Raw genomic sequence first — 26434 nt, 5'->3', positions numbered from 1 at the left:
CTGCCTGTGGCAGGGGGTCAGGCTAGATGATCTGTTCAGGTGCCTCCTGACCCTAGCTACTGTGAAACTGAAACTAATTCAGATTTTACCTGCATTCTTATCTCAGTCTAGTAAGTGCATTGAACTGCATACCTAAATTCTAGTGGTAGGAGCAGTTGTGAAAAGGATGCATTGAGTACTGTGAAAATGTAATAAGGTTATTCTCTCTCACAGACTGAAAATTGAAAAAGCATTGCGTCAGCGGACAAGGATGAAAGCCTTAGAAAGAAAGAAGCAGGAGCTCTTACAAAAGAAATTCCCTCATCTGGCTGCAAAGTCTCAGAGTTAACGTCATCCTGGAGGGTTTGTGCGAGTAACCGTGACTGTAGGAATCTACACTGTTTCATGTAACCTGATATATTATACATTTTGTATAACCAGTATATACCACGGTGGAGTGCTCAAAGTGGTGTTGGTTTTTTGTTTGGTTGGTTTTTTTTACTGTGGAGCAGAGACAATAAGCCAAAAACCTCGCTCCTTAACCTAAAATTGAATCCTGATCTGGTCAGGTGACCTTCACAAAACTTTTAAAATATGTGACTCAACGCAGCTTGACTCTAAAATAAGTTTCCTAGAAACAAGTAATATATTATTTCAACATTAGTTCCTCTAAAACTGAACTGTTCCTGCTTATTCACCAGCACATGGGCAGATGACAATCAGACCGTAGTCTACAATTGCCTGTATTGTATACTTGTTTGTGTTAGCTTTTAAAAAAGATACATCTCGATTTAGTTTCTCACTCTTAACAGCATCTCTTCACATTAAAACAGAGCTCCATTCCTTTTTAAGCTACTGGCTGTACTTTGTCACTCCTGCTTAGAACCATAACCTTAAATACCACTTTCCCAGCTAAGATCTATGAAGAGAGGATTTTGCAGAAATAGTCACTGTTCTACACCAGGAATGTTTCACACTGTGTAAATTTATAGAACAAAAACATGAAATATATCAATTTAAGAAAGTTAACATTTAGGTAGTCCCAAGAATTTTGTATAAGATGAATGTAGATAGCTTTTTCCCCACTAACAAAAGGTAGCCTTTCCATGCAATTGCTAAATCATGCTTAGCTAGAACTGGTGCAGAATTCCAATATTGATACATATTGGATAGAGGTGCACTGATATATCGGATCAGCACTAGTAACAGGAAAATTAACATTATTGGCAATTGGCTTTTTTGGGCAATAATGTTACCAATAAATGCCACGTGCAAGCACATAGCTGCATCATGCATGTAGCCAGGATTGCAGCCCAGCGGCATGGAGAGCAGCATCCAGCCGGGAAGTCTGTGGGGAGGGAGGGCAGACTGAGGTGCCCACAGTGAGGGGAAGGAGTGAGGGTAGAGCTGGGGTGGTAAGGAGGGGAGGTAGGTTTGTGTGCACCCCCAGGGGGAGGCAAGGGGGCATGTGCACCCTCAGATTTGTGCACAGGGTGAGGGCAACGTGCCCGCTGTGGTGAAGAGGCTGGGCCAGGGCTGTGCTGGGTAGGTGATGGCAGCAGGCTTGGGGGCCTATGGCCACCCCAAGATTCCCTGTAGCCTCACTGTAGTCGCACCTTCCAGCAGCACTGTTGCCCACCCCACATACGAGGGGGGGGGCACATGGCCCCCTCATGCTTCCCCTAGGGGTATGCATAGTGGCGGGGAGCCATACACTCCCTCCTTCTCCCCTCCCCCCTGCCAAGCTGCTTGTGGCTCCATGCCACTCCCAGCCCAGGGGTCCTATTCACCACCCTGCCTGGGTAGCACATGCCCCTGGCCCTGCCCCACTCCCACTCCCTCCCTCACCATGGGAGTCTCAATCTGCACCCCCACCCACCAACTTGCTGCTCCTTCAAGATGCTGGACTGCATTCCTGTAAATTGGCTGTTGGTATCTACCAAGAAAATCTTTATTGGTGCACCCCTGTTGAATGCATCTACTACCCCAAAGAACCAAATTTTGTAGCACCAAACACTCTGTAATTTGAGCAGATTAAACTCATCTAGGTAATTGTAAGAACCCTAAAATCCATTACAAATAATTATGTGATTGATTATATTCAAGTTACCTTTGGACTTTTAGAGCGTGTACCTAAGAAATAAAGATTGAGGATGCAGTTTATAGCACTATCCCTCTGGAAGTAACAGTTTTGACAGCTAAGAAAGATGGCTAGATTCAGCCTTCTCTCAGTAGCTAGCAACACTGAACTGAGTGAGCTGTTCCAGACAGTGGTTGTATAAGAGAGTTCATTTCCATTTGGGCAAAACTTTTACCAAACAAAACAGTAAGAAAGCTTATTCATCATCAACTCCAGGATCATTTCATGGCATATAAGAGGTGAGAAATATGAACACCCACTCATTGAAACTTCTTGCATTTAAGTGGAGGTGGCTTAGAATTTAAAGTAGAATAACTGTGTACATAAAGACTAGCCTTCCAGGAAACAAGCAAGTATACTTAAAAGGACCACCTACAAAGCAGTCTATAAAGGGGGCAGAATCGAACTGGAATCAAGTAACTAAGAAAACACGCTGTAGCACAAAGAACAAACAACAACAACAACTCATCTAAGTAGATGAGAAATCTTAATAGAAAAGATAGGGCAAAATTCTCAAGCAAATTACTGTAGTCATACTGTGGTTTTCTTGTTTTAAGCAAAATCTGTCTGCATTGTGCCCCCCCCCCCACTATAACTAAAGATTGTAAACATTAATAACTGAAATTAAGACCTCAGTAGTCTGCATCCTAATACTTCCTACCATAAAGTCAAGGAGAAGGAACAGACATCTTAATTTTTTCCTTGTCTTTTGCCAAGATGCAAGACAAAATTTCTAATATTTAATTGATGGCAAACATACAGAAGGCTGAAATAAAGTTGTTTCTTTCCAGCTTATTAAATTGATTCTGACATTGTAAAGTTAGTCTAGTTTTTTTTTCACCATTTAAACAGTCTGCCAGAACAATTGCTGTTTTATATGTCATACTTCCAGCTGTAATCAGACACTGGATCCTACCTCATTCTGGGAGAGCTGCTAAGAGAGTGTTCTTGGCAGAGGCACTCAGTCCAAAACAATCCAAACTGATGACAAACTATGTTGCAGAAGTCATTTGTTGCGAGGGAAAGCTAAGGGGTATGTGCTGGGGAACTAAAGCAGCTCTTCACGTATAATGTACTGCCTCTTGTATTTCTTGTATGACTTAAAACAGGTTTCAAACATTTGGCCTATGGAACTGCTCTATCTGGTCTGCAGGGCACCTGGCAGGCCTGCTCTAAAATCCATGGCTTCAAAGCCTTATGAGACCTTGCTGGAGCTTGTCCCACAGATCCAGCCCATACGGAGCCCCACAGTTTGGGCATGTGAATTTGACATCCCTGATTTCGGACATTTAGGCCATTAGGTGGTCATCTGGGCTGCTTGCAGATTTTTTGAACCAAACCCCCAAACACACTTTATTTTGTATTATTTCTACCCAGCTCTGCAGCATCTGTATACATCAGGTGCTTCAGTGGGACTTTTTAGCACTTTAACTAAAGATTCAATCAGCTCTTAGGATAAAAGCACCAAAAAAGCCCCACTAAAGCACTTGATCTATGCAGATGTTGGGCGAGCCAGGTCAAAGTAATGCACTCCCTCTTCTGTGCACGTGCTGGGCTTGGTGTGGAAATGTGCTGAGTTTAAAGCGGTTGAGATTTTGTTTTGTTTTTTAATGTCTGCAAGCAGCCCTAAGTTTAAGTGCCCAAAACTTTCAAATGGACATTCAGTTGTTCAAAGAACAGATGTCTATGTTGGGTGCATCTGTACATGCACGTTACTGTGGCATTGACTAATTAGCTCCACAGTAAAGCATTGCTGTCTACAAGTGAACTGGTATTAGGGCACAGTAAATTAACTCTGCTGTAAGGTAGTACTGTCAGTGACACTACTATCTTACAGCAGAATAATTAAGTACAACAAAATACACTTGTAGGTGGTCGTGGGCTTACTGGGGCATAAGGGTGCTTAAGTGCAGGGACTGCCAGGCACAGAGCTCTGCACTTCAGCACTCTGATGCTCTAGCCAGCCCCTCTGCTACCTGGAGCCTAGGGTTGACCCCCTGGGGTGCTCTGCCCCAGCTCAAACTGCTGCTGTTCCAGGTGCACATGTAGACACTGCACCCAAGAACAGCTGACTCTAGCTTGAATCGCTCCAGAGTTTATTGCATCACAATGTCATGTGTAGATACACCCACTGTTGTCTTGTTTTCCAAGAGGGAAGTTAAAAATCAGTTTCATCATGACAAGGGTGGAGCCTAAACCCAGCATGGAGTTGGTCATGAGCTGTAGAAACACAAGCAAGCAGAAATACTTAAGACTTCAAGCAGTCAGTTCTCTGCTTAAGTTCCCAGCTTCTGAAACTGGTAATCCCTTACCTACATCAAAGGCATTCTGCAAATTAATCCTTACAACTCTGAACGAGGAAGTAGGTTGATGACGGTTACCCACAGAAATTAAGTCACTTCTACACAGCCTAAATTTTGGGCATCAACCATTTCATCGTATGGCATTCCTGTAAATTGAATGCAATGTTTTCATGACCGAGCTAGGGCTGCTGTAACATGCTAACACAGATCTGTAAATCCTAGAAACAGTTTTCAACCAATTGGTGCATAGAAGAATAATTGTGGAGAGTAACTGAAAAATCAAAGTAACAAATTCTGAAAACAGGGTCATTTGTGTTTATTTTTTAAAAGAAATTAGAGCATTTAAGGCCAACAGATCAACAAGGAAGACTACTGTGAAGGTACATGAGACATCTCATAAGTCTGATGCAAGGCATTTGCAAGATTTTTGCCTCTGAGTCAACCTGTAAAGCTATTCATAGGAAAAAAGATTTTAGAGGAAATAGACATTTATACAAAATTATAAAATGCTTGCTATAAGAATTATTGCTTTAGAAAGGATGCAAACCTCCATATTTTGGGACAGTACCACTTAGGCATTTCAAACAATAGCTAAAGGTTTGTTAAAATGGAACTTGATGCATTTAAAAAACAGTACTACAAAAGAGTCCATCCCATTCCTGAGTATGCTAAAGCTATAAAACATAAGGAGCACTGGGAAGGCAGCAGTTTCTCACAGTGAGAGGTCTAAGGGCATTTCCTTTCTACACACTGCTTTCCTCCTTCTTCATACTCTTGTTTAGAGATCCACATCTGCTGAAATGTACCCTGCAAAAAATAAATAAATAAGTTGAATCAAGGTTGCAACTAGGACATGATGTGCTGAGAGCAGGACAAATAAGCCAGGCTTTCCATTTTTTCCAAAAACCTGAATAAAGCCATGGCTGCCTCAATGCCTCTTACTACTAGGTTTGGTAAAAGGCTGGGGTTTAGAGAAGAACAGGGAAAACTACCTTATCAACACTATTTCATTTGTTTTCTAGACATTGCTAACCATCTCTGCCATATTTATATCACTGAAGTGCTAAGCCACTTGCAGGATCAGGCCCAAAGATGCAGAAAAAGAATACTTCAAGAACCCCACATCTTTTCCCTCACTTCCAAAGAGTTAAAGAAGCTAAATTCAACCACCTTCAGTTCAGGCATAGAACATTCTGTACTTTCCATGAATATCCCCTCTCCTACCCCATACAGCACTAGTCACTGCTCTGGGAGTAGCAGCTGCTACAGAAGTCATAAGCTACTTCAGTAGGAGTCTCTTTATTCACCTAATGATCCTTTCCCCAGGCTGTACTTACCAGAGAAGCCAAAATTGAACCACCAATCCATGAACTAAACCTCCGCTCCACTGTCGTGTTGTTTGCTATCAACTTGAGCCTCATGCTCTGAACAGAGGGGGAAAAAAATGTGTTAACAAGATCAAACTGAAAGTGCTGTGTCCAGCTGAAGGTTCAAGCCCCTTTTTAACCCTGAAAGGGATGGGATGGAGAGAAGTTGGGACTTGCACTGAAGTCATTATTACAGCCAATTCAAAGAGACCAATTCTGTTGTTTCCTTCATGATATGAAGATGGTCTGTCCTGCACTTTGGAGGTCACTGCAGTGCTCCAAAAAGTCTAAGTCTGTTAAATATAAGAAATGGGTTGCTGGTAACAGTCCATCTGCAAATTGTATATGTGATCCAGAGAACAATCTCGGCTACAAAACTAACAAGAACTCGAAAGGAATTTTGCCTTAATAGTCACAGGAAATTGCCACCATTCAAAAATAGTTAGGTTTTCAACAATTATTACTTGCAAGCAGAAAGGTAGGAAAACAGTATTTTCAAACCAACTTAAGTACCTGCACAAGCCTCTTTTACATTACTTATTTCCAAACTGCCCTGTATTTTTTTTTTTAAATAAAGATAGGAACTAGTATCCCTAATTTTGTCCATAAAGAGGCTTCAGCAGTCTGAGCACAATATCAGATTCTGTAAGTCCCAGAGCTGTAATCCTGAATTTGTCATTAATTCCATTTTTATCTTTCATGAATAGCGAGGTCTTTCCTTAACTGGTCCAACATAAACTATTTGGATAAAAGCTCTATGGAGGTGCTACAGCTTTCCTGGTTCTGTAATCTGGTCAGTCTACAGCATCTACTTTTTTTTTTTTTTTTGGTAAAACATTTTAAATATTGAGCTCCTAATGAAATCAAAAGTAAAATCACCTTAAATAACAAGTTAAGAAGTCTTACCGGTGGGGTTTTCTGAGAGAGTTCCCTGTTTAATCTGTCTGTAAAACTCTGTATAAGAGTATTTCCTCCTGCTACAATCACACTGCCATAAAGGCCCTGGGAAGAAAAAACCCCAAGAGTTTAGTTGGGATGTATTTGGAGAGCATTTCTTTACCAATACAAAGTAAAAAAAAAAAAAAAAGAGAATGCCACTAGTCCTTACGGCCAGAAACATAACATATTACTTGACATAAGATATAATTCAGCATACAAAGTAGATTGTACTATGAATAGTAACTTTATCTACTTTAAGAAAGAAGTAGATGATTAAGCTATACAAGGTCATGGGGAGGTAGTATGAAAACTGATCCCACACGATTTCCATTTGGTAGTTTGACTTTTCAGTTTTTAGTCTGTGCTCATATCAAGATATTATAAACACCTATGAATGATTCCCCATACAACTGAATTTCCAGTTGTCGTGTAACTAGATGTACCAACTGCAGAGACGACAAGAGGAACTAATTTTTCATGAAGAAAAAAAAAGTGTACATCCCAAATCAAATACATTTTACATATACAGCAGACAAAGACAAAAGATGACTTGGTAGGCCAGATCATGACAACCTGACAAATAAAGAGAGGAGGAGGAGTGGGGTATCCCATATGCAGAGGGTCAGAAGCGCATGCAGCCAAATGGGCAATGCTCTTCAGCAGATGGTGATGGTGGGGGTGGACTCAAAAATGTAGAATGCTTTGCGATGAGATGCTCTCTCTTTTATCACCTGAACCAGACAAAACATCGGAATAGCTATCCTCAGACATGTCGTATATATTTACATATTCCCCATGGTAGATGCACAGCTTTTAGAGGTGAATGCTACAAGCACCATAAAATAACCTCTGAAGGTCCATCAGTCTTCAACTACAATATATTTTAATTATGAAAATCCCAAACAAGAACATCTCTGCTGAAAATAAACCATGTCTGACTGACACTCACCGGTCTGATGTCTATATCACACATTCCAACACTTGTGGTGACAACATGGCTCACACCCAGCATTGTATTGCCAGATAAGCCCTGGAACAAAATTATTAAGCCACGAGTCAGTGCTTCAAAACAATAAGGTATATTAAAGCAATATATGGATATTTATTCCTTATCCAGAGCCGACTGGGATAAAGACTTATCTCAATTTTTAGTCTACTTTGTCACTATGGTATCTCAGCACCACACAGCTTTATTTAAACAAGTGCCTGGTACCCTGAGTTAAATTTGCTCTCCTCCTCCACCCAGGCATAGGTTGCAGCCCCAGAAAAGACAGAATATGAACACAAAAATGTTCTGCATCATCACAACAAAGAAAGGAAAGGCAGCTCTAAACTACAAAGACTAAATAGATTATGTTTGCATATCTGTATGTGCCACTTTCATTTTTTTACCTTTACATTAGAAGGATCAAATAATCCTTCTGGAATTTTTAGACGTTCTGCACCAAAGTCACAATTATAACCATTGGGGAACTCATAATGAACTGTCGGCATCTGTGCAGCCACCCTGCAGGTAGATAATGGAGCATTAGTCATTAAGTTCTGTTGTTCTCTGTCAATATGTACAGTGAAGCAGCTAATTTAAAAAAAAATATAAACCACGAATTCTAAAGAAACACAAAAATGTTAACAATAGGATCTGTGTTTTTGGTAACCTATACTAGAATTTCTTGTACCTTGGCAAGTCAAATACAATCTCTAAAATCCGGATATACATTGTATTCCTAACTCCAAAAAATGATTGTGTCTAACATCAAACTTTTGTAATGAGCTAAAACAGGTACATCTTCCATTTTTAGGACATTTACATCCATCACACCATACACACAGCAAAGTTTTACAGAGAAAACAGTGACATACTGTTCATCATAGGTTGAATCGGATACTTGAAGGACAGAGGCTTGGAAATCCTGAATTACACACTATGGAGAGAAAAACAAAAGGTTATTCCAGTGTCAGCCTCACATAATATGAAACGAGGAAAAAAGCCTTTAAAAAAATATATGTATATTTGAAACTGATTACTTGTTTATATAGCTTATTTAGGGGTTTTGGTTGTAGCTGAGTTGGTCTGAGGATATAGGCAGGCAAGCTTCTTTGACAGGATGTGATCTCTTTTATTAGACCAGCTGAGTTGTTGGAAAAAAGTTCTTTACAGCTGTCAGGCACAAGCACCCTTCAAGTGAAACTATTTCAGTATATACATTTAGCGTAGTAAGCTACCTTAGAAGCTAAGCATTCTGAACCTCTATGAGATGCGAGCATTTGAGGGACGGAAGAAAAGGGAACATGGCTGGATTCCACCCCCCGTTCTGTCCTGTTTTTCTCACAAGTACAAAAGGTTCTAAAGAAGCTGGAAGACAAGGTATAAATAGCTTTGCCACTAGGGCACTTTATATAATAAAGGCGGAGTATTTCCTTTTGGAAATGAAAGTTTTATTGTAACCAAGGCTGAGCTCTACCACAGCTATCATGAATTTTTATATTTAGCAAACTGTCTATTTGGGAATATCTGCCAGTGAATACAAACTAGATGATAATGAACTAAAAAATTTAAATTGAGGCCTGAATATTTAAACTTGGACTACTTGGGAAGCCAGTGCAGAGCAGGAGCTCATCTATATCACTGTGGCAACATAAAAGACCAGTCCAGTATACTTTCAATGACTTGTTCAGTTTCTCCCAAAGGAACTGGAGAAAGGGAGAAACTGAGTTTACAATTACAAAACTATAGTCTAGCGACTCCTTTGTTGGGAACATGTGGAACAATATAATGTTTCCCATAACTTGATACAAACGTGAAGACACACCCATATTCCTTCCTTGCTTATATCCTTACAACTATTTTCTTGTAATACTAAATAACTGGATCTAATTGAATGCATTAGCATAAACTCAATTCAAACCTATCCAACAAATCAAACCAGATCACCCTAAAATTTCAGTTTGCACATTTCAACAAGGGGACAAAATACGATTATCTGTTGAAACTGCTCTAAACAAAGAACAGTAAAACTGATTTTTGAAAGACAGCCTAAATAGTTTCTCCTCCCCTCCACCGCAGAAAAATACGTCACACTGCATTTTTTCGCTAGAAACTTTTTGTTTGAAAATAGTGTACATCTGCAAATGGAGTCCTTCATGAGACATGGAAGGAGGAACAGATTTACTTACATTACACATATAATTGTGCCAAGATCTTGTGACCTGAGGCAATTTCTCTTTTCTCTTCCAGTTGGCGGGAGATCCCTCTCGAACTGCTTCCTGCAATTGTAGGAACATTCAGTGACAGTCAACAATTTATGCTTCTCAAAATATAGCCCTTATTTAAAATCAGGTTACTCTCTCACCTTTGATGCAATCATATATGGAGGAATTATCTCTATGTTCATTTCCTGAAACAGTTCTCTGCATTGCATAGTAATAAAGTCGCCAGCCAGAGGTGATTTTACAATGCCTACAAGAAAATTTTGGAACATGTTTAAACGCTTATTTAATAAGCGAAACAGAATTTTCCCAATTTGAAATGTCCACATTTTCTTTCAGTAGGAATAATAAAACCAAATTTCTTGATACCAAATATAGTATTAAGTTACCCAGCTGTGAAAACTATTTACCTTGTTGAAGTACATATCCATCATGCACTGGAATTGCAGTGGTATGTGTTGCTCCACTATCCAAAATCAAACCTGTTGATCGTCCATTTGCAAAGCTAGTCAGATGAGTCAAGGAGAAAAGACTCTACAAGTTTTAAAATTTTGTCAAATATAATAAGGAACGATAACCCCAGAGTTCTACTTCACACTTTAAAACCCACTTATTGTGAGCCTCCAGTAACTGTCTACAAAAAAAGTACCAACCTCACACAGCTGATAGGTTTTAATTTACGTTGGTGGACCAAGACCTTGTCGTGGTGCAGAGGCTTGTGTCCCCCCGGTGATGCTCAGAGCTATGTCGCCACGTCTCACACTCCTGGCAGGGTCACCCCTGGCAAACAGGCCTAAAGGGAAGTTCCAGACAAATCATGGTCCAACCCCAAGTCTTCAGCAGCAGATCAGGTGGAAGATGTCAGGATCTCAACAGCTGTAAAGGCAAAAGAAGGCTGCAAGATGGAGGCCTCCTGTCATCCCTTGCCACTGGGCTCAGATCTCCTCCACATCAAGACTGTGTGGTTGCTGTTTCTGCACACCAGCTTCTTTCTGTTAAACCAAGTCACATGCAGGCTTCTACCACAGGAAACATGCTTTCCCCTTTACCAACCTCTAAAAGCCCTGCAGTGATGGAGTAGTGGTGACAAAAATCGGACTAGTGAATCCAGCAGTCTGCAGCCACAAATCTGCGCACAGGTTGCAGTAGCTCGATGGTCATCCTGCACCTAGGTTGAGACGGGTTCAATTTGGCAGCTACCATGTCTGAGCATTCCTATTCAGGATCTCCTCTGCTCACCCAACATGGGAAGGGGCTAGAAAAGGTGCTCTAAACCTAAGCTGTCTCGTCTGCTCCTGACTGGATAATCACATCCAAATACGATCATTCTCCCTGTGGTCAAAAAATGTAAGACAATGATTTTCGCAAAATGGCAAGTTTGCACCTTAATGGATAACCAAGACGACAAATGACCAGAAAGAAGAAATGCTATTGTCTCCAGGGAACTAGTAAGATACAACATCAACACTGCAGCTCAGAGTGAGACAAGACAACCAGATGAGGGTCAGATAAGTGAAGAGGGTAAAAACAACACCTCCTGGAAGGTGAAGCCAGCTCAGGACTGAGGCACTCACAGCGTTGGCTTAGACATCAAGAATCAGCTCGTCAATCATATTACAAAGCTCCCTGTGGGCAGTAACAAACATCTTATGAACCTCTGTCTTAAGCTCAGCAACAACTGGTATGCCACTGTCCTCAGTGCATACACCCCAATCCTTGATACTGGCAATGATGTTAAAGAACAGTTCTACTCCAACCTTTACCATGTTCTGAATAATACTTGCAAGGAGGACAAGATAATTCTCCTTAGGTGATTTCAGCACCAGTCAGACATACCCTAGAACTCTGGAGTGGCACCACTGGGAAGGAAGAAGTAAGGAAAGTCAACTCCAATGGCATCCTCCTCCTGAGCAAATACATGGAGCGTGGTCTCTTTATCACGAACACCATCTTCAGACATAGAGACAAATACAAAACTACATGGAGAAACCCTCACTCTAAGCACTGGCACCTCTTTGACTGTTATATCATTAGAGTCTATGATCAAATGGATGTCCATACCGCAGGACCCATGCAAGGAACCAACAACTGTTGGACAGATCACCATCTTGTCAGATCCACAATGAACATCAATCTTACTCCAAAACACTGAAAACAGCCAAAAGCAATGTAAAGGACTTTCAACATCAAGGATCTCCAACAGTGTCTTCATGAAAAGCTCTCTGCCCTGTCCATAAACGAAGGCAACACTGAGGAATTCTGGAAGGGATTTAAAACTGCCATCCATATGGCCTGTGGACTCAGCAACACCAAGACTGGTTCAGTGAGAGCAGCGCTGAGGTCCAAATCCTCCTGGACTGGAAGAAAAGGGCTCAGTCTGCTTGGCAAGATGACACCTCATCTCAACAGAAGAACAATATGTATCCGCTCCTAGAAGCTGAAGCTCAAAGGAGGATCCAGGAAATCACTGGTGGCAAGATAAAGCCAAGGAGATCCAGCTCCGTGCTAACAAACATGACATGCATAGCTTTTTCCAGGCGACAAAAGCCATATACAGCCCAACTTTCCATGCTCCTACTTTCTTGCAATTGCAGGATGACTTGATGCTCCTCAAAGACAATGAAACTATCCATGCTTGATGGAAAGAGCACTTTGGGGCAGGCTCTCCTGAACCATGAGTCAACTGGCATGGATTCCAACATCAAGTCCATCTATGAACACCCTGAAAAGGGATCCCTTGCCAATCCTTCTATCCTATGAAAAGTCTGGTGTGCCATCAAGAAAACTAAGAACAACAAAGCTACTGAACCAAACTGGCATACCTGCTGAAATCTACAAGACCGGTGGTAATTAACTGGTACGCAAACTCCACAAATTTATTCTTCAGATTTGGAACAAAGAATTCCCTAGGTATCTGAGGAATACCAATATCACGACAATCTTTAAAACAGGAGAAAAATCTGTGTGTGGGAACTATAGAAATATCCTCCTCCTATCCACAGCAGGGAAAATCCTCTCCCATATCCTCCTGAATCATGTTCTACCTCTTGCTAAGGAAAGTCCTGCCAGAATCTCAGTGTGTTTTCAGACCATCCCATGGGCAATTGGCATGATCTTTGTTGCCAACCAGATCCAAAAAAAACATCAGGAACAACATCAGGACCCATATATAGGCTTCACTGACCTTACTAAGGCCTTTGATTATATCAATCACAAAGCCCTGCGGAAAGTACCGGCCAGATTTGGATGGCCTGAAAAGTACATCACGGTCTTGAGGCTTCCCCACTACCAGATGTCTGAAACCATTCCATGTAGCAGATTAGAGACACATCCATTCGTCATGCGAACTGGGGTCAAGCAAAGATGCATCACCACCCCAACTCTCTTCTCCATTTATTCGATAGTCATCATGGTTCTCAATAAGGATCACCTTCCTTCTGAAACTGACACTGAATACATGAAGGATTCTTCAAATCTGGGACATTTTCATTCACAGAACAACGTATTCAAACAACCATCCTTGACTGTCAATATGCTAACAACTGTGCCATCCTTGCACACACTGAGGAAAGACTCCAGACTGCACTGCGTCTCTTCAGAAAAGCTTACCATACTTTGGACCTCTCTCTCAACATTGATAAGAATAAAGTGCTTCATCAGCCTGCCCAGGCCATGAATGTGACCCCTCCCCCTTCCAAACTACCATCAGCAGAAAGACCGTAGAGGTAGTCGAGCAATTCCCCTACCTCAGTAGCCACCTCTCTGAGAGTGAACACTTGTGTGGAGATCTAGCACAGGATCCAGTGCACAAGTGCCTCCTTTGGCAAATTGCTTTGGTGTGTGTTTATTCATCACGATCTCTGGAAAGACACCAAGATCCAGGTCTACAATGCAGTCATCATCCCTGCTCTTCTCTACAGCTGTGAAACATGGGTGACTTACTGTTGTCATCTCACAAGCCTGAAGTATCACCAATGATGCCTGCAGAAAATTCTCCACATCAAATGAGAAGATTTCTGCACAAATGCCAGTATCCTCACTGAAGCCAATGTTACCAGCTTTGAGTCAGTGATCTTCAAGCACCAATGTTGCTGGACTTGACGTTGTGTGTGTTTACCTGACTCTTGATTCACAAATCAAATGCTCTATCCCAGCTTAGTAACAGCCTGAAATCTCATGCTGGCCCAAGGAAACGCTGTAAGGACACTTTGAAGGCATACCTCAAGAAAACAGATGACAACATTGAAGAGCTGGGAAGAGCTGGCTGCCAACCAACTCTAATGGCACCCCAACCTCAACCAGGTGGCAGCTCGTTTTGAGGTAAAGCATCCTGTCCTCAAAGCAGGGGAGAGAGAGCAGGGGAAGGAAAAGGACAGGATTCTCATCCTGCAGCCTATTCTCCATTGTGAAATGACTTGCAGCTTCTGTGGATGGATCTGTGGCTCAAGGATTGGACTCCTAAGTCGCTTCAAGACCCATCAATAAGTCATAACAGAGATCTTCCTCAAATTGAGGGATTGCCGATAAGAACAAATAATAATAATAAAAAATATATATACCAACCTCACAGATGATAGGTTTTAATTTACATTGGTAAACTTCTCTGAGGTGTGAATGAAAGTGATAGAATTTCTGTGTCATACCAAGTAGAAATCTTTAAATAAAATGCTTCCAGCTTACTTGGATTTTGAACTGCTGCTCAAAAAGGTAGATGTTATTAGTTTAAGATATTTATAACATTGCTGGCTGAATGTCTTCAATCTCAGATATCAGTTGCGGGAGACAGGAATTAAGCACTTCCATTACCTGAGAAAGCCATTTTAGGTATAGTGTTACATGCAGCATATGATATAAATCTGTAAAAGTTATTTTCCAGAATAGTTTCAGCAGATTTATAGAACTGAACACTAAGATGATAGCACAAATGGAAGCTATTTCCTGAATATCAGTTATTATGGGAATATATTTTGATGAGAAAAAAAGTATAGTCATCTTATTCTACTAATACCCATGTTTAATAAGATTTCAGTAGGTCCTGAAAAACTGTGTAGACCAACATTTCAAGGATACGCTGTCAGGACTGCAGTTTTACACAAGAAAAAAGCAGGGATGTTGTAATGTTCAAACATCAGTTCTGTCAATTTCTCACGCTTTGCTCTGGTATTCCACTGGAAAAGTGGGGTAAACAAGCAAAACAGAAATAATGAACCTCTCAAGAGTCATTATGCTTATTACAGTCTGTTCAGAGTGCCAACAGATGTTAAGAAAATCAAGATTATTAGAACTGAAGCTTATGTAACTTCGCATCTGGTCTTAAAGCAAGATAATTATGTTTTTCTGTAGCAGGATTGGAGGGCTGTAGCTATGATGGTCCAGGAAGTGTGCGAGAAACAAAGTTTTTTGAGGGTGATATCCAACTGTATAGGTGGGAGAGAGATCAGACAAGCTTTGGGCCTAAAGTACCCTTCTTCAGGCCTGGAAAAGAAGCAAATGCAACCTGAAGCATCTAAATCAGGGCCATCCAGCTTTTAAGTGGCTGGAGACCACATGACATGCACGCCAAACATCCCACCTGCTGCACCAGCATAAGCCACAGGCCTCTCACTGCATCTTGCCACATAAGTGCAGCCACAGGCTCCCCACTGCACTGCGCCACATGGGAACCCTGGCCTCACCTTCAGGCCACTGGCTGCAGTCTCATGGTGTCCCACCCTTGAGGTGGGGGCAGCAAGTGAAAACTGAAGGAAGGAAGGAGAACCTGGAAAGCTCAGCTGCAGCAGCAGTGATGGAAGGAAGGGGGAGAGTTGGGTGGGAGCCTGGGGGCCACAAATTAAAACTTTTGCAGACCACATGGCCCACAGGTGGCCAGTTTGATAGCCCCGATCTAAATAAACACTTACCTTACACCACACACTTGCCACTTCCCTGGACCTGAAGAAGGGCACTTTATGCCCAAAAGTTTGTCTAATACCTGTCCCATTTGTGTAGATCAGGCATTTTATTTCCTTAGAGGAATGTTCAGTTTTTATATTACAAGACTTTATTTCCAATTTCCTTAATTAAAAAGGATTTTCTGAAAATTTTATTTTTGATAACAACAGGCAAAAGTTCAATTTTAAAACTTTGCAAATGGCAATTCTTTCTAGAGCTCAGTGCACGTGCACCCCCTCACAGCAGTGTTCCTTGCTTAGACGACAGGCAGGGGGGCAGGCGGGAGCGCTGCTGTCTCCCCGAATGCACCAGCCATGGAGTGGGGGTGCCAGAAGTCCCGCTGGCCCTTCTGGGCACACTGCTGGCACTTCCGGGCAGCATTCCCTCTTAGAGCCAGCTTAGAGGCACCACTGCTTCCGGGTTGCTGTGTGCAATCAGCCATGGGCGACCCACCCCCCCAGTCACTGACTGGCCGCTTGGGAGGCAAGGGTCCCCCCTGACTCAGGAGGCACCAGTCACCCATGCTAAGTCTCATTCCATGAGTTTCAAAAGTTTTCATGAAATTGAATTAAGGTCCAAAAATAAATTTGTAATGTAAACATATACTGAAATGTGAAAGTGAAAGAAATTAAGTCAAATTTTCCAGTTCCCAAGGTATCTTTCCATAGCTGTGCTTGTACTTAATTTAAGCAGAGACAACGACCACATGCCAAGTCACACCTGAATGTTGAGTCCCATTTTACTGAAAAAAATCTAAACCAGTTAAGTGAGTTTAGCTCACTTAAAAACGTGCGTCTTACCACAAGTTTGCCCTGCACCCTCCCCAAGTGCTACCTTGATCCCCTTCCTACATCCCTCTGCTGCTCTGCTTTCTGCCCCATCTGCCCCTGTGCTGTGTCACCTCCCCAATCTACCATGTGCCACACGGAAGCTGCCCATGCCCCTTATGGCACCTATGCCCTGGGTTGGCTACCTCTGGTTTAAACAATACTTAATACAATCCAGTCTGTGGAAGATTTTTTGTTGCACCGTTTTTAAAAGTTGTTGAAGAACACCGTGTCAGTGGGACAAACTGATAGACGGTTCCACGATACAGACACCAGTCCACTGAGAAGTAGATCTCCATCAAGAAGCTCATGACAGCCACACAGAAATAACTCAATACACCACTGAGAGGCCCTATTTGGAATGACTGTTATCAGTGAAGGATACATCTTCATTATATCCACCTTCAGTGGTTTCTATTCATAATCCTACTTCCTGCCATTTTAATCCAGTGAACAGCAAGTAGGAGAACTGCTGCCAGTATCTCTACTTAAATTCACATACCTCTAGTTCTCCAATGACCTGCAAGGCCATGCAGATTACCCCAGAGAACCAATTTAAAGCCTTTCTATTAGACGCATGTTGCCTCTCCCCTGTCCTAGTTCTGCAGGGCTGCCTGAGCCTGGCAGATTATTTTCAAGGGCATTTTTATTTTTAGTACATATAGGAGAAGAACACCCAAAACATGTCCACTTTTAACACCAAAAAGGCTCAAAACTAAATACATATAATTATTTGATCTGTCTTTTTGTAGAGAATGGGTGCTGTGTGCTATGCCACATAAACATGGTTATCATTTCACATTACTGAGAACAACAAAAATAAAATACAAAAAATAAATCTATCAAAGTACTTTCAGATTACTTGGTTTTGATTTTTTTTGTACAGTATTAAACATTTCTAAATGCCAACAACAGAATTTATGACACTTCAAAAGAGAAAATTTTTTTTTACTCACTGGTGCTTCTGACATTAGGACAGGATGCAAACTCGCTTCAGATTTAATGTGCATCTTGTATGTATGATCCAGAATTGCCTGGAAACTATCCCAGTCTTCAACTACAAACATTACAGCAGGTGGAGTAGTTCAATTAACAGTGACATCTGACTTCAAGTAAAATGTGTAATAAACATACACAACAGAAAGACATAACTTTTATCAAGAAGACCAAGCTGTAAATCAGCAAAATTCACAAACTGCAACAGCTTTAAGAAATCTTGTTTCTATGACTCATCATCATAATAGCTGACAAGTAGATTTGCAGCATGACCTTTAAGGCTGCTACTTCACACTATTAGCAAACTTGGTAGCCATCATTATGAGCTACAAGCTTCCTTACTGGTGCATTTGAAGAATAAGTCTTCCCGCTACTCTTTACGAATATTTGCCACCCCTTTTTCCCCCCCCCAGATGGGGCCTAATCCAGTCCACCAAATACAGGAAAACTCTACAGTTTTTCCTCAGATCAAGCAAACGCTCACTGCCTCACTAAGCAGCTTTTTCATAAAATGCATATATGACACATTACTCTTTCGCATGCAAAAAGCATAACTGCCATAGCCGTACATTAAGTTAGCAATCAGATCTTAAAAGCAAGAGGAAAAGGATAGAGCACCATACTCATTCCATTTTTTAAGGGCGAAATGGCTTCCATGTTTTCCCTTGGGACGCGCAGTGCATTGGTGTCTATGTAGTAAGTAGGACCCCCTTGTTTGCCTTTATCACCATCTATCTCCATCAGCGTGCTGCCATCGTCCCTCTCCAGTACCACACCAATCGCTGTGGGAAAATCAACCTGAAATGTGAACACACATTTGCTCATTCATAGAATCATTAAAATTAGGGTTAAAAGGGATCTCGGGAGGTCATGTCTAATCCCATCCCCAAAAAGATCATCCCAACCAAAGCTCTGTCTAACCAGGCCTTAAAACCCCCACAAGGATGGGGCTTCCACCACCTCTCTGGGTAACCCGTCCAAGTGTCTTACTCCCCTCCTAGCGAGATATTTCTTCCTAATGTCCAACCTCAGCTCCCCTTGCTGCAACTTCAAACTGTTGCTCCTCATTCAGTCATCCGCCACCGCCTACATCAGCAGTTCCCAAACCGACCACCTATTTAAAACGACGCGCCGCTCGCAAATTTTTCTGTTCGAACTTCGGTACCACCAGCCAACGCGTGTCACGTCAACTCGTTATCGTGAATAATGACATGAAGTCATTTATCCCATAAAGTCGTAATAATGAATAACGTTGTTATAATGAATAATCACATGAACTCATAATAATGAATAAAGTCGTTATAACAAATAATCATATCACAAATAAACACGTGAAGTAATTATCCCATAAAGTCATTATAATGAGTAATCACGCAAAGTAATTTATTCCATAACAACATTATAATGAAGCATCACACGAAGTCGTTATAATGAATAAAGTCATTATCACATGAAGTCATCACAATAAACATGTCGCAGTACCAGTGACAGGTTTCATAGATTCATAGACGTTAGGGCTGGAAGGGACCTCGGAAGATCATCGAGTCCAGCCCCCTGCCCCAGGGGCAAGAAGTCAGCTGGGGTCATAGGATCCCAGCAAGATAAGCATCCAAATTTTTCTTGAAGGTGTTTGTTCAATGTAGGTGCTTGAACCACCTCTGATGGCAGGCTGTTCCAGACCTTGGGGGCTCGGACAGTAAAGAAATTCTTCCTTATGTCCAGCCTGAAACGGTCTTGCAGTTTATAACTGTTCGACCTCGTCATCCCTTGGGGCGCTCTGGTGAACAAACGTTCCCCCGGATACTGGTGAACACCCCAATAAACTTACAGGTGGTCATCAGATCGCCACTGAGCCCGCGCTTTTCCAGGCTAAAGAGCCCCATGGCACTCAGCCTGTCACCGTAAGGTCCGTTTTCCTGACCTCTGATCATGCGCATGGCTCTTCTCTGGACTCTCTCAAGCTTCTCCACATCCTTTTTGAATTGTGGAGCCCAAAACTGGATGCAGTACTCCAGCTGCAGCCTCACCAAGGCCGAGTGCAAGGGGAGAATGACGTCCTGAGATTTGCTAGAGAAGCATCTATGGATGCAAGCCAGCATTTTGCTCACTTTACTAGCTGCAGCATCGCATTGCAGGCTCATGTTCATCTTGTGGTCAATGATGACCCCCAAGTCTCTTTCTTCTGTAGTGCTAGCCAGCGTAGCACTGCCGAGCCTATACGGATGCTGCAGGTTTTTCCTCCCAAGGTGGAGAACCTTGCATTTCTCAGTGTTAAACACCAGGGCTCGGCCCCGCGCCACCCCTTCAGGGCTCCCCCGCAGGTCGCTCCCCTGGCAGTCCAACTCCCCCCGCGCTGATGACTAGACCCCGCCCGGCCGCGCCGCCCCTCACCTTGGGGCAGTCCTCGCCGGCATAGCCCGCCCGCACCGTGTACGAGCCGATATCGAAAACCAGCGCCCCGACTTCATCTGCAAAGATGATGAACAGGCATCAGCACCGCCTCAGGGCGCGGCCGCGAGACAGGGCCCCGGGGCAGCCCAGCCACACTCACCGCCCCCGTACACGCCGCCGCTCATGGCCGCCGCCGCTCGCCGGCCGATGCGGCAACAATAGCCAAGCTGCCCCGCGCTCGCCCCAGGCGCTCAACCGAACTTGCTGCCGACCCCGCCCCGCCCCTGCCAGCCAATCGGGGAGCGCCCGGCTGTACCGCTGAGCGGGCCCCGGACCGCCAGCCAATCGGGAGTGGCAGAAGGAGGGCGGCAGTCTGAGAGAAGCCAATGCGGCGCCAAAAAGAAAATGGCAGGAAAGCAGCAAGTGTGGTTGTAGAGCAGAGGGCCGTCTGCTTCTGCTCCTCCCCGCTCCGCTGCCAGCACTTTTTAACCCGTCAGCTCCCTTCATTTGACCCTTCAGCTCCCAGTATGGTCCGTTCAGCAGCCAACTGTTGCTCCTCGCTCTGTTTCTTCGTCCTTCCTTCCCCCGGTCCCTCTTGTGCCCACACAGCTGCCCCTTCTGCCCAGGGCTGCTCCTCCGACCTGCGGGAGCCTGTCTGTGCCCCCCAGGCTCCCTGCTTGTCCCCGCTCAGAGGGTAACCATGACTCGTTGGGCCCTCATCCTGTGGAGGCGGAGGGGCCGGAAGAGGCAGCCTGGTGCCACAGGCCAGCGGGGTTCGTGGCAGCCTGTTGAGCGTTGCACAGGCTGCAGAGCGGTGGGCGCAGGTTCCCCGGGCGCTGCAGGACGTGTGGCTGCCACCACGAGGCCTGGGGACCGCACCCTGAACCGGGGGGGCATGCAAGAGTGGTGGGTGTGTTTTCCGGGTGCAAGTGATGCTCTTAGCATACATGGATGTTCGGCCAAGCTCGGTCCCCTCTCAGGACTCGTTGGCCACGTAAGGAATGTGTCCATACATCATGCAACCGAAAAGGAGAGCAAGCAGGCCGAGAGTCAGGATTTATGCCTTTCTCTGGCTCTGGAAAGTGATCCCCTAAAGGATGGCTTTGTTTCTACTTCTTGATTGGTATCCTCCTCGGCCCCTCAATTTACATAGACAGCCAGCCTGAGTTTCAGTCTGATTCTGGATTGTAAACGCTTCAAGGCAATGCAGATTTTATAAATCCAGTGTAAAGCCACTTCGGTTAGTGGGTCCTGTGGCTGATGGCTGCCTCCCACTGTGAGGCTTGGGTAGCAGAAGAAGGTGAAATACGGAGGGATGGATTTGGTTTCCAGGTACAGTGCTGCTTTTGTCAGCTTACATAGATGTTCAGCCAAGCTCAGTTCTCTCATAAAGCTTCTCAAGATTCATTTACCAATGATGACACCAAGTTATGGGGGAGCGGGGTCGCACCTGAAGATAGGCTGCAGATTCAGGCGGACCTGGACAGGCTGGAGAGGTGGGCGAATCAGAACTAGATGAAGCTCAACACTGAGAAGTGTAAGGTGTCCATCTGGGGGAAACAATCCCCAATGTACCTACAGGCTCGGTGGCACCAATATGACCAGCACCACGACTGAAAAGGACCTAGGAGTAATAATCAAGCATCGCATGGACACGAGCCATTAATGCGATGCTGTAGCCAGCAGGGCAAACAATACCCTGGCATGCATCTACCGACACATCTCATGTAAAACCAAGGAAGTGATTCTTCCACTGTATTCAGCACTGGTGAGACCACAGCTGGAGTACTGTGTCTAGTTCTGGGTGCTGCACTTCAACAAGGACATGGAAAAACTTGAGAGGGTCCAGAGAAGAGCCAACCGTATGATCAGGGACTTGCAAGGCAAACCATACAAAGAAAGGCTGGGGGACTTGGGCCTCTTCAGCCGAAAAAAGAGAAGGCAGAGAGAGAACTTGGTAGCAGCTTACCGCTACATCGGGAATACATCAAGAGCTCGGTGAACAACTGCTCACCAGGGCACCCCTGGGGAAAACCAGGAGTAACAGCTGCAAACTCCTGAAAGACCACTTCAGGCTCAACTCTAGAAAAAACTTCTTCACAGTCAGGGTGTCCAGACTGTGGAATAAGCTCCCTCAAGAAGTGGTGCAGTCACCATTCCCTGGAAATCTTCAAGAGGAGGTTGGACAGTCACCTCACTAGGGTCACCTAACCCCAGTTGTCTTTCCTGCCTAGTGGAGGGGGTTGGACCTGATGATCTTGAGAGATCCCTTCCAGACCCTAAAAATCTATGAATCTATGGTACTTAATGAATACGTGTATAACAAAATAGTTGCCAAAGAGAAAAGAAAGCAGGCCAAGATTCAGGCAAACTTTTTACTTTTCTGGAAAGTGAGCCCCTAAAAGATGGCCTTGTTTCTAGTTTTTTATTGGTTTCCTCTGTAGCCCTTTAATCAGCACAGGCTGTCAGCCTCAGTTTCTGTCTTATTCTAAATGGTAAGTACCTCAAGGCACTGCAGACTTTGTAAACCCTCTGAAGTCAGTGGAGTTATTTTGATTACACTGGATAATCAAGAGCAGGCTTTGATTCATCATCATTACTTGTAAAGTTCTACAGTTTTTCTCTATATCAATAAGTCATAGTTTATTTGGACAAAAACATAATATATCTTTTTAATCAGATTCTCCTTTCACTTACTATAAAATGTTTATATAAATGTGTAAGTTTACTGATCTCAGAGTTATCCCAAGTTTATACTAGGGCAACCTCTTTAGACTCAAGAAGACACCCCTCATTAGATTCAAAGCACCTCTTGGAAATTACCAGGTCTTAGCTTTCACTTATTTTTTGACTAAAGAAAAATAATAGAGCAATTCTTATGTTGCAAAGAACTCAGAAAGACAACAGCAGATCAGACTGTCTTTGACGCTATAGACTCCTATTCAAAATCTCTGGGTTTCTCTTGTTCTGGAGGCATTTGTGCCAGTATTACACAGTACCGCATGGCAGCCTTAAAACAATCTCATGGCACCCTGGTTCAGAATCACTGCATTGGATGAGAAAAGCAGCTAGTCAAGTGTTGGCGTGGACTACAATTCCCAGCCTGCTACACACTGAGGGTGGGCTGGTGACTGACAGCCTCCACTTACGTCTCCTCCTACACCAGTCACACTGAAATGCAGGGAAAATATTAAAACCCAGCAATAGGAGACAGCTGGAGACACAAAAAACAGCACTATTACAGGAGAACCAGGAGATGGTTGCACACAATAGCTCCTAAGGGTAAGCAATTCCTTTCATTTCATTTGACAAACACTGATTTTTTTTCCTGTTTCTTTAATGGGGGAAAGTCATTCATAATTTCAGCTCATCCTCTGGTCACTGAGAAAAAAAAAGTATACTTTTTTGCTGCAATGTCTTCTTCCACAAAACTGGAAACTGGCATTAGCAGTGTAGATGTTGCCACTGGCACTAGAACTATACATGCAAATCCTGTTTTGCCTTGGCTGTACCATGCTAAACTAGATTGGAGTGTGCCTCTTATGAAACATTTTGAAGATACTGTATTATCATGATTTCCAGCATGTGGCACTAGTACCCAGACTAGGATTGCTGGGGGAGGTGGAGTTGATAGGAATTAAGAAAATCAGTGGGGAAAATATGGAATTAAAATGGCAAAAGATTTTCAATTAAATGTTATTTTTATTTTTCCAGATTACTGTCATAATGTTTCATGGACACCATATAATATGTAAGCTTTGCAGAGCAACCATAAAGCCAATCTAGTAGCTGCTAGATTATTTCTCCAGCCTAGGAGAATTGTTGGGTGGTGAAGAGCCCCCAAAATGGCTCTTATACCAGCTGAAGGTGTGTGGCAGGGGGCGTGTGAGTGATGTATGCCTGTGCCTACTTGGTCCCTGCTGCTGTAATGGCCATTGGGGACTGCTGGCAGCCACTGCAAGAAAAGCACAGACCTTAGGCTGTCCTTGCCTGCTCTGGGGATCTCTGTGGTGCTAATCAGCCCATGGATTTGGGAAACACAAAGGTACAAAGTGTGCAGTTTAGGATTTGGAATATTCTTCCACCAACGTAGAGAATTCAGCTGTGGGTGTGTGCACAATTGCACGTATTTAGATTGCAAGTGCCTCAGGTTAGAGTTGTGCAGTCTTATTTTCCCCTGCTCTGCAATGGTCCTCAGCATCTGTGGAAAGGGGGTGCTGAGTGCTACCTATCAAATTTGGTAGTATTTCAGACTGGGTTTTTACTTTCCTCACTGGGTCGCTGATGGTCTGTTATTGCAGTGTCATGTAACTTCCAGTAATCTCGCTGCCCCCCCTCCCCAGAGAGCAGTGCCAGCTTTTAGATCATGGCAACAGACCAACAATGACAATGGGTTATTGACAGTGCTGCATCTCTTCCTGGTTCCTCCATCCCAGCCTGCTTCACCTAGTTTTGTAACAGACTGTAACAGTCAAAGATGAATGTAGATGTTTACGTGAGATAAAATAGCATCCTGGTTGCACTTGTGATTTAATTCCTTTCATTCCTATCAGTTGCCCTTTAAGGTATTCTATAACAACAGTAGTTGGGCACCATGAAGGTTTTATCTTCTATAAAGTAAGGAAGTGTTATTATCCTGATTTTATAATGGAGGGACTATAACGTGGAGACTACAGGCTAAATCCATGAAGGAATTTGGGTGTTGTGATATTCAGCATTGCCTAACTTCTTAAGTTCCTGGTCCTCAGAATCCACCACCCTGAGTTAAATGCCTAAGTTCCCTTCAAATGCAGGGAAGAGCTTGATTCTGAAAATGGATTTGCAACATCCAGCAAGCTGAACAGTGGCAGGGGGCAGAGGGGAGGGTGGGGGAGAAGTAAGCATCAACGCACAAGTAGACAATATCAGAGAAGAGAATATTTGAAATCTCACCCCTCTCCAGGATTTAAAAGTGCCTAACAAATGACTATCAGATTAGAGTGGGAGTGCTCAGCCCGCTGGCCCACAGACCCATGCCATCCAGCTCACAGGGTTCTCAATGGGTCACAAAATTTGGTGCTGCTCCTCTAATTGTTACTCCCCCGCTGCCAAATTTCCAGACTCATGGGGACCCATATGACCTGGATAGCATGTTAGATTGGTGTGCTTGGGACCCTATCCAGGCATGCAGAGGCTGGCTGGAGGCAGTGTGGGCCTGAATCCTGCAGCTTGACACTAAGAGAGGTAGTACAGGGGCTAGGGGAGGTGCACGGAGCCCAGGGAATCAGCATGCAACTTCTTGAGGTTACATGGGGCTGTGAGAGGTGGCACAGGGCCCAATCCCAGCTGTGAGAGGTGGCTGTGAGAGGTGGCACAGGGCCCATGCTGGCCTGCATGCTGGCTCCAAGCCACTCATCCAACCTGAACTAGCAAAAGTTTGAGTGCCACTGGGTTAGAGTTAATAGCCCAGAATCCCCTCCTGGAGATAGGAAATCCCTTTTGGAAATGGATGACTAGCTTGTTCTTCTTTTAAAAAACAGTTTGACAAGGTGGTATCCACCCTGGACTGTTCACCCAGGAAGCAGAAGACCCCCTTAGCCTGAAGGAGTTTCAAACCCATGGTTCATACTCCCATAAGAATGCCCTAACTACCAGGCTGTCAGCGAGTTTGGGTGTGGACATTCTTCACTCGGCCTGTTGAAGCTGTACCACTGTGCAGCCAAGAATTCACAGTCCATTGAGATGCTGCTGAGAGAGCAGGACTGGTTTTGTTGTCTAGTGGTTAGGGCTCTCACCTAGGAAAAGGGAGTCCGAAGTTCCAGTCCCTGATCCCAGGACTCATTTATGTACTTCGTGTTAAATGGCTGTTGCATTTCTGGGAGCAGGGATTAGAATCCAGGACCAGCCCTCCCAGGCGACCGCTGAACTACAGGGTCTAGCTCTCTCTGGCCCTATGAATCTTCCATTGTTTTGTACTAACTACACCTTTCCCGGTGGGGTGGAGAGTGCCCCACCAGTGCTAGCCAATAGCTTGGTTTTGTGGGTACTCTCCTTCCAGACCAGGGGGCTGAACCTGATCAGTCTGAGGGAAGCTAACCATGAGACCATTATACTTACCACCACCTCAGTATTTTCAGGAAAAAAAGCTGTCCACAGTTTCTGTGTTTTGTGCTGAACTCAGTGTTGTCACTGTGGGTTAGGTATGCTCTGAGCATGCTTACCAAACTGAACCAATCACAGGCCTTAGGCAGAGGAACAGTTTCTGGATCTTTAACCAGCCTTAGGCATGCAATAGAGGCTGAACCATTTAGGTTGCCAAGGTGGCATTTCCTACAAGCAAAAGCAGAACTCTGGATGCCTAAAAAATCCCTGCTG

The 26434-nt window shown here is 43.7% G+C and overlaps 2 protein-coding genes across 2 annotated transcripts in view; one reads left to right on the top strand and one right to left on the bottom strand.

Annotated features, from left to right (window-relative positions):
- Window positions 1-824, top strand: part of MRPL47 (mitochondrial ribosomal protein L47) — a 15396-nt gene extending 14572 nt beyond the window's left edge. Inside the window, exon 7 of the mRNA XM_019503341.1 lies at window positions 214-824. Within this exon, the coding sequence (XP_019358886.1) occupies window positions 214-328 (115 nt within the window). The 3' untranslated portion in view covers window positions 329-824. The remainder of the gene's footprint in view (window positions 1-213) is intronic.
- A 3890-nt stretch (window positions 825-4714) lies between these two features.
- Window positions 4715-20350, bottom strand: ACTL6A (actin like 6A). Its single transcript, XM_019503340.1, has 14 exons — window positions 20241-20350; window positions 20081-20157; window positions 18313-18487; window positions 17650-17750; window positions 15006-15103; window positions 10346-10440; window positions 10079-10185; window positions 9903-9992; window positions 8589-8650; window positions 8121-8235; window positions 7678-7758; window positions 6696-6791; window positions 5760-5846; window positions 4715-5229 (listed from the first exon to the last, which is right to left on the bottom strand). The coding sequence occupies exons 1-14, from the start codon at window positions 20263-20265 to the stop codon at window positions 5149-5151; spliced, it is 1290 nt and encodes a 429-aa protein (XP_019358885.1). The 5' UTR covers window positions 20266-20350; the 3' UTR covers window positions 4715-5148.
- Between the last annotated feature and the right edge of the window lie 6084 nt (window positions 20351-26434).

Source organism: Gavialis gangeticus, unplaced genomic scaffold (genome assembly GCF_001723915.1).
Source record: "Gavialis gangeticus isolate Ggan-Ray unplaced genomic scaffold, GavGan_comp1, whole genome shotgun sequence".
In the NCBI taxonomy this organism is placed as follows: domain Eukaryota; kingdom Metazoa; phylum Chordata; order Crocodylia; family Gavialidae; genus Gavialis; species Gavialis gangeticus.
The sequence above is the reverse complement of the archived record's forward strand: the minus strand, read 5'-3'. Positions and strand labels throughout refer to the sequence as shown.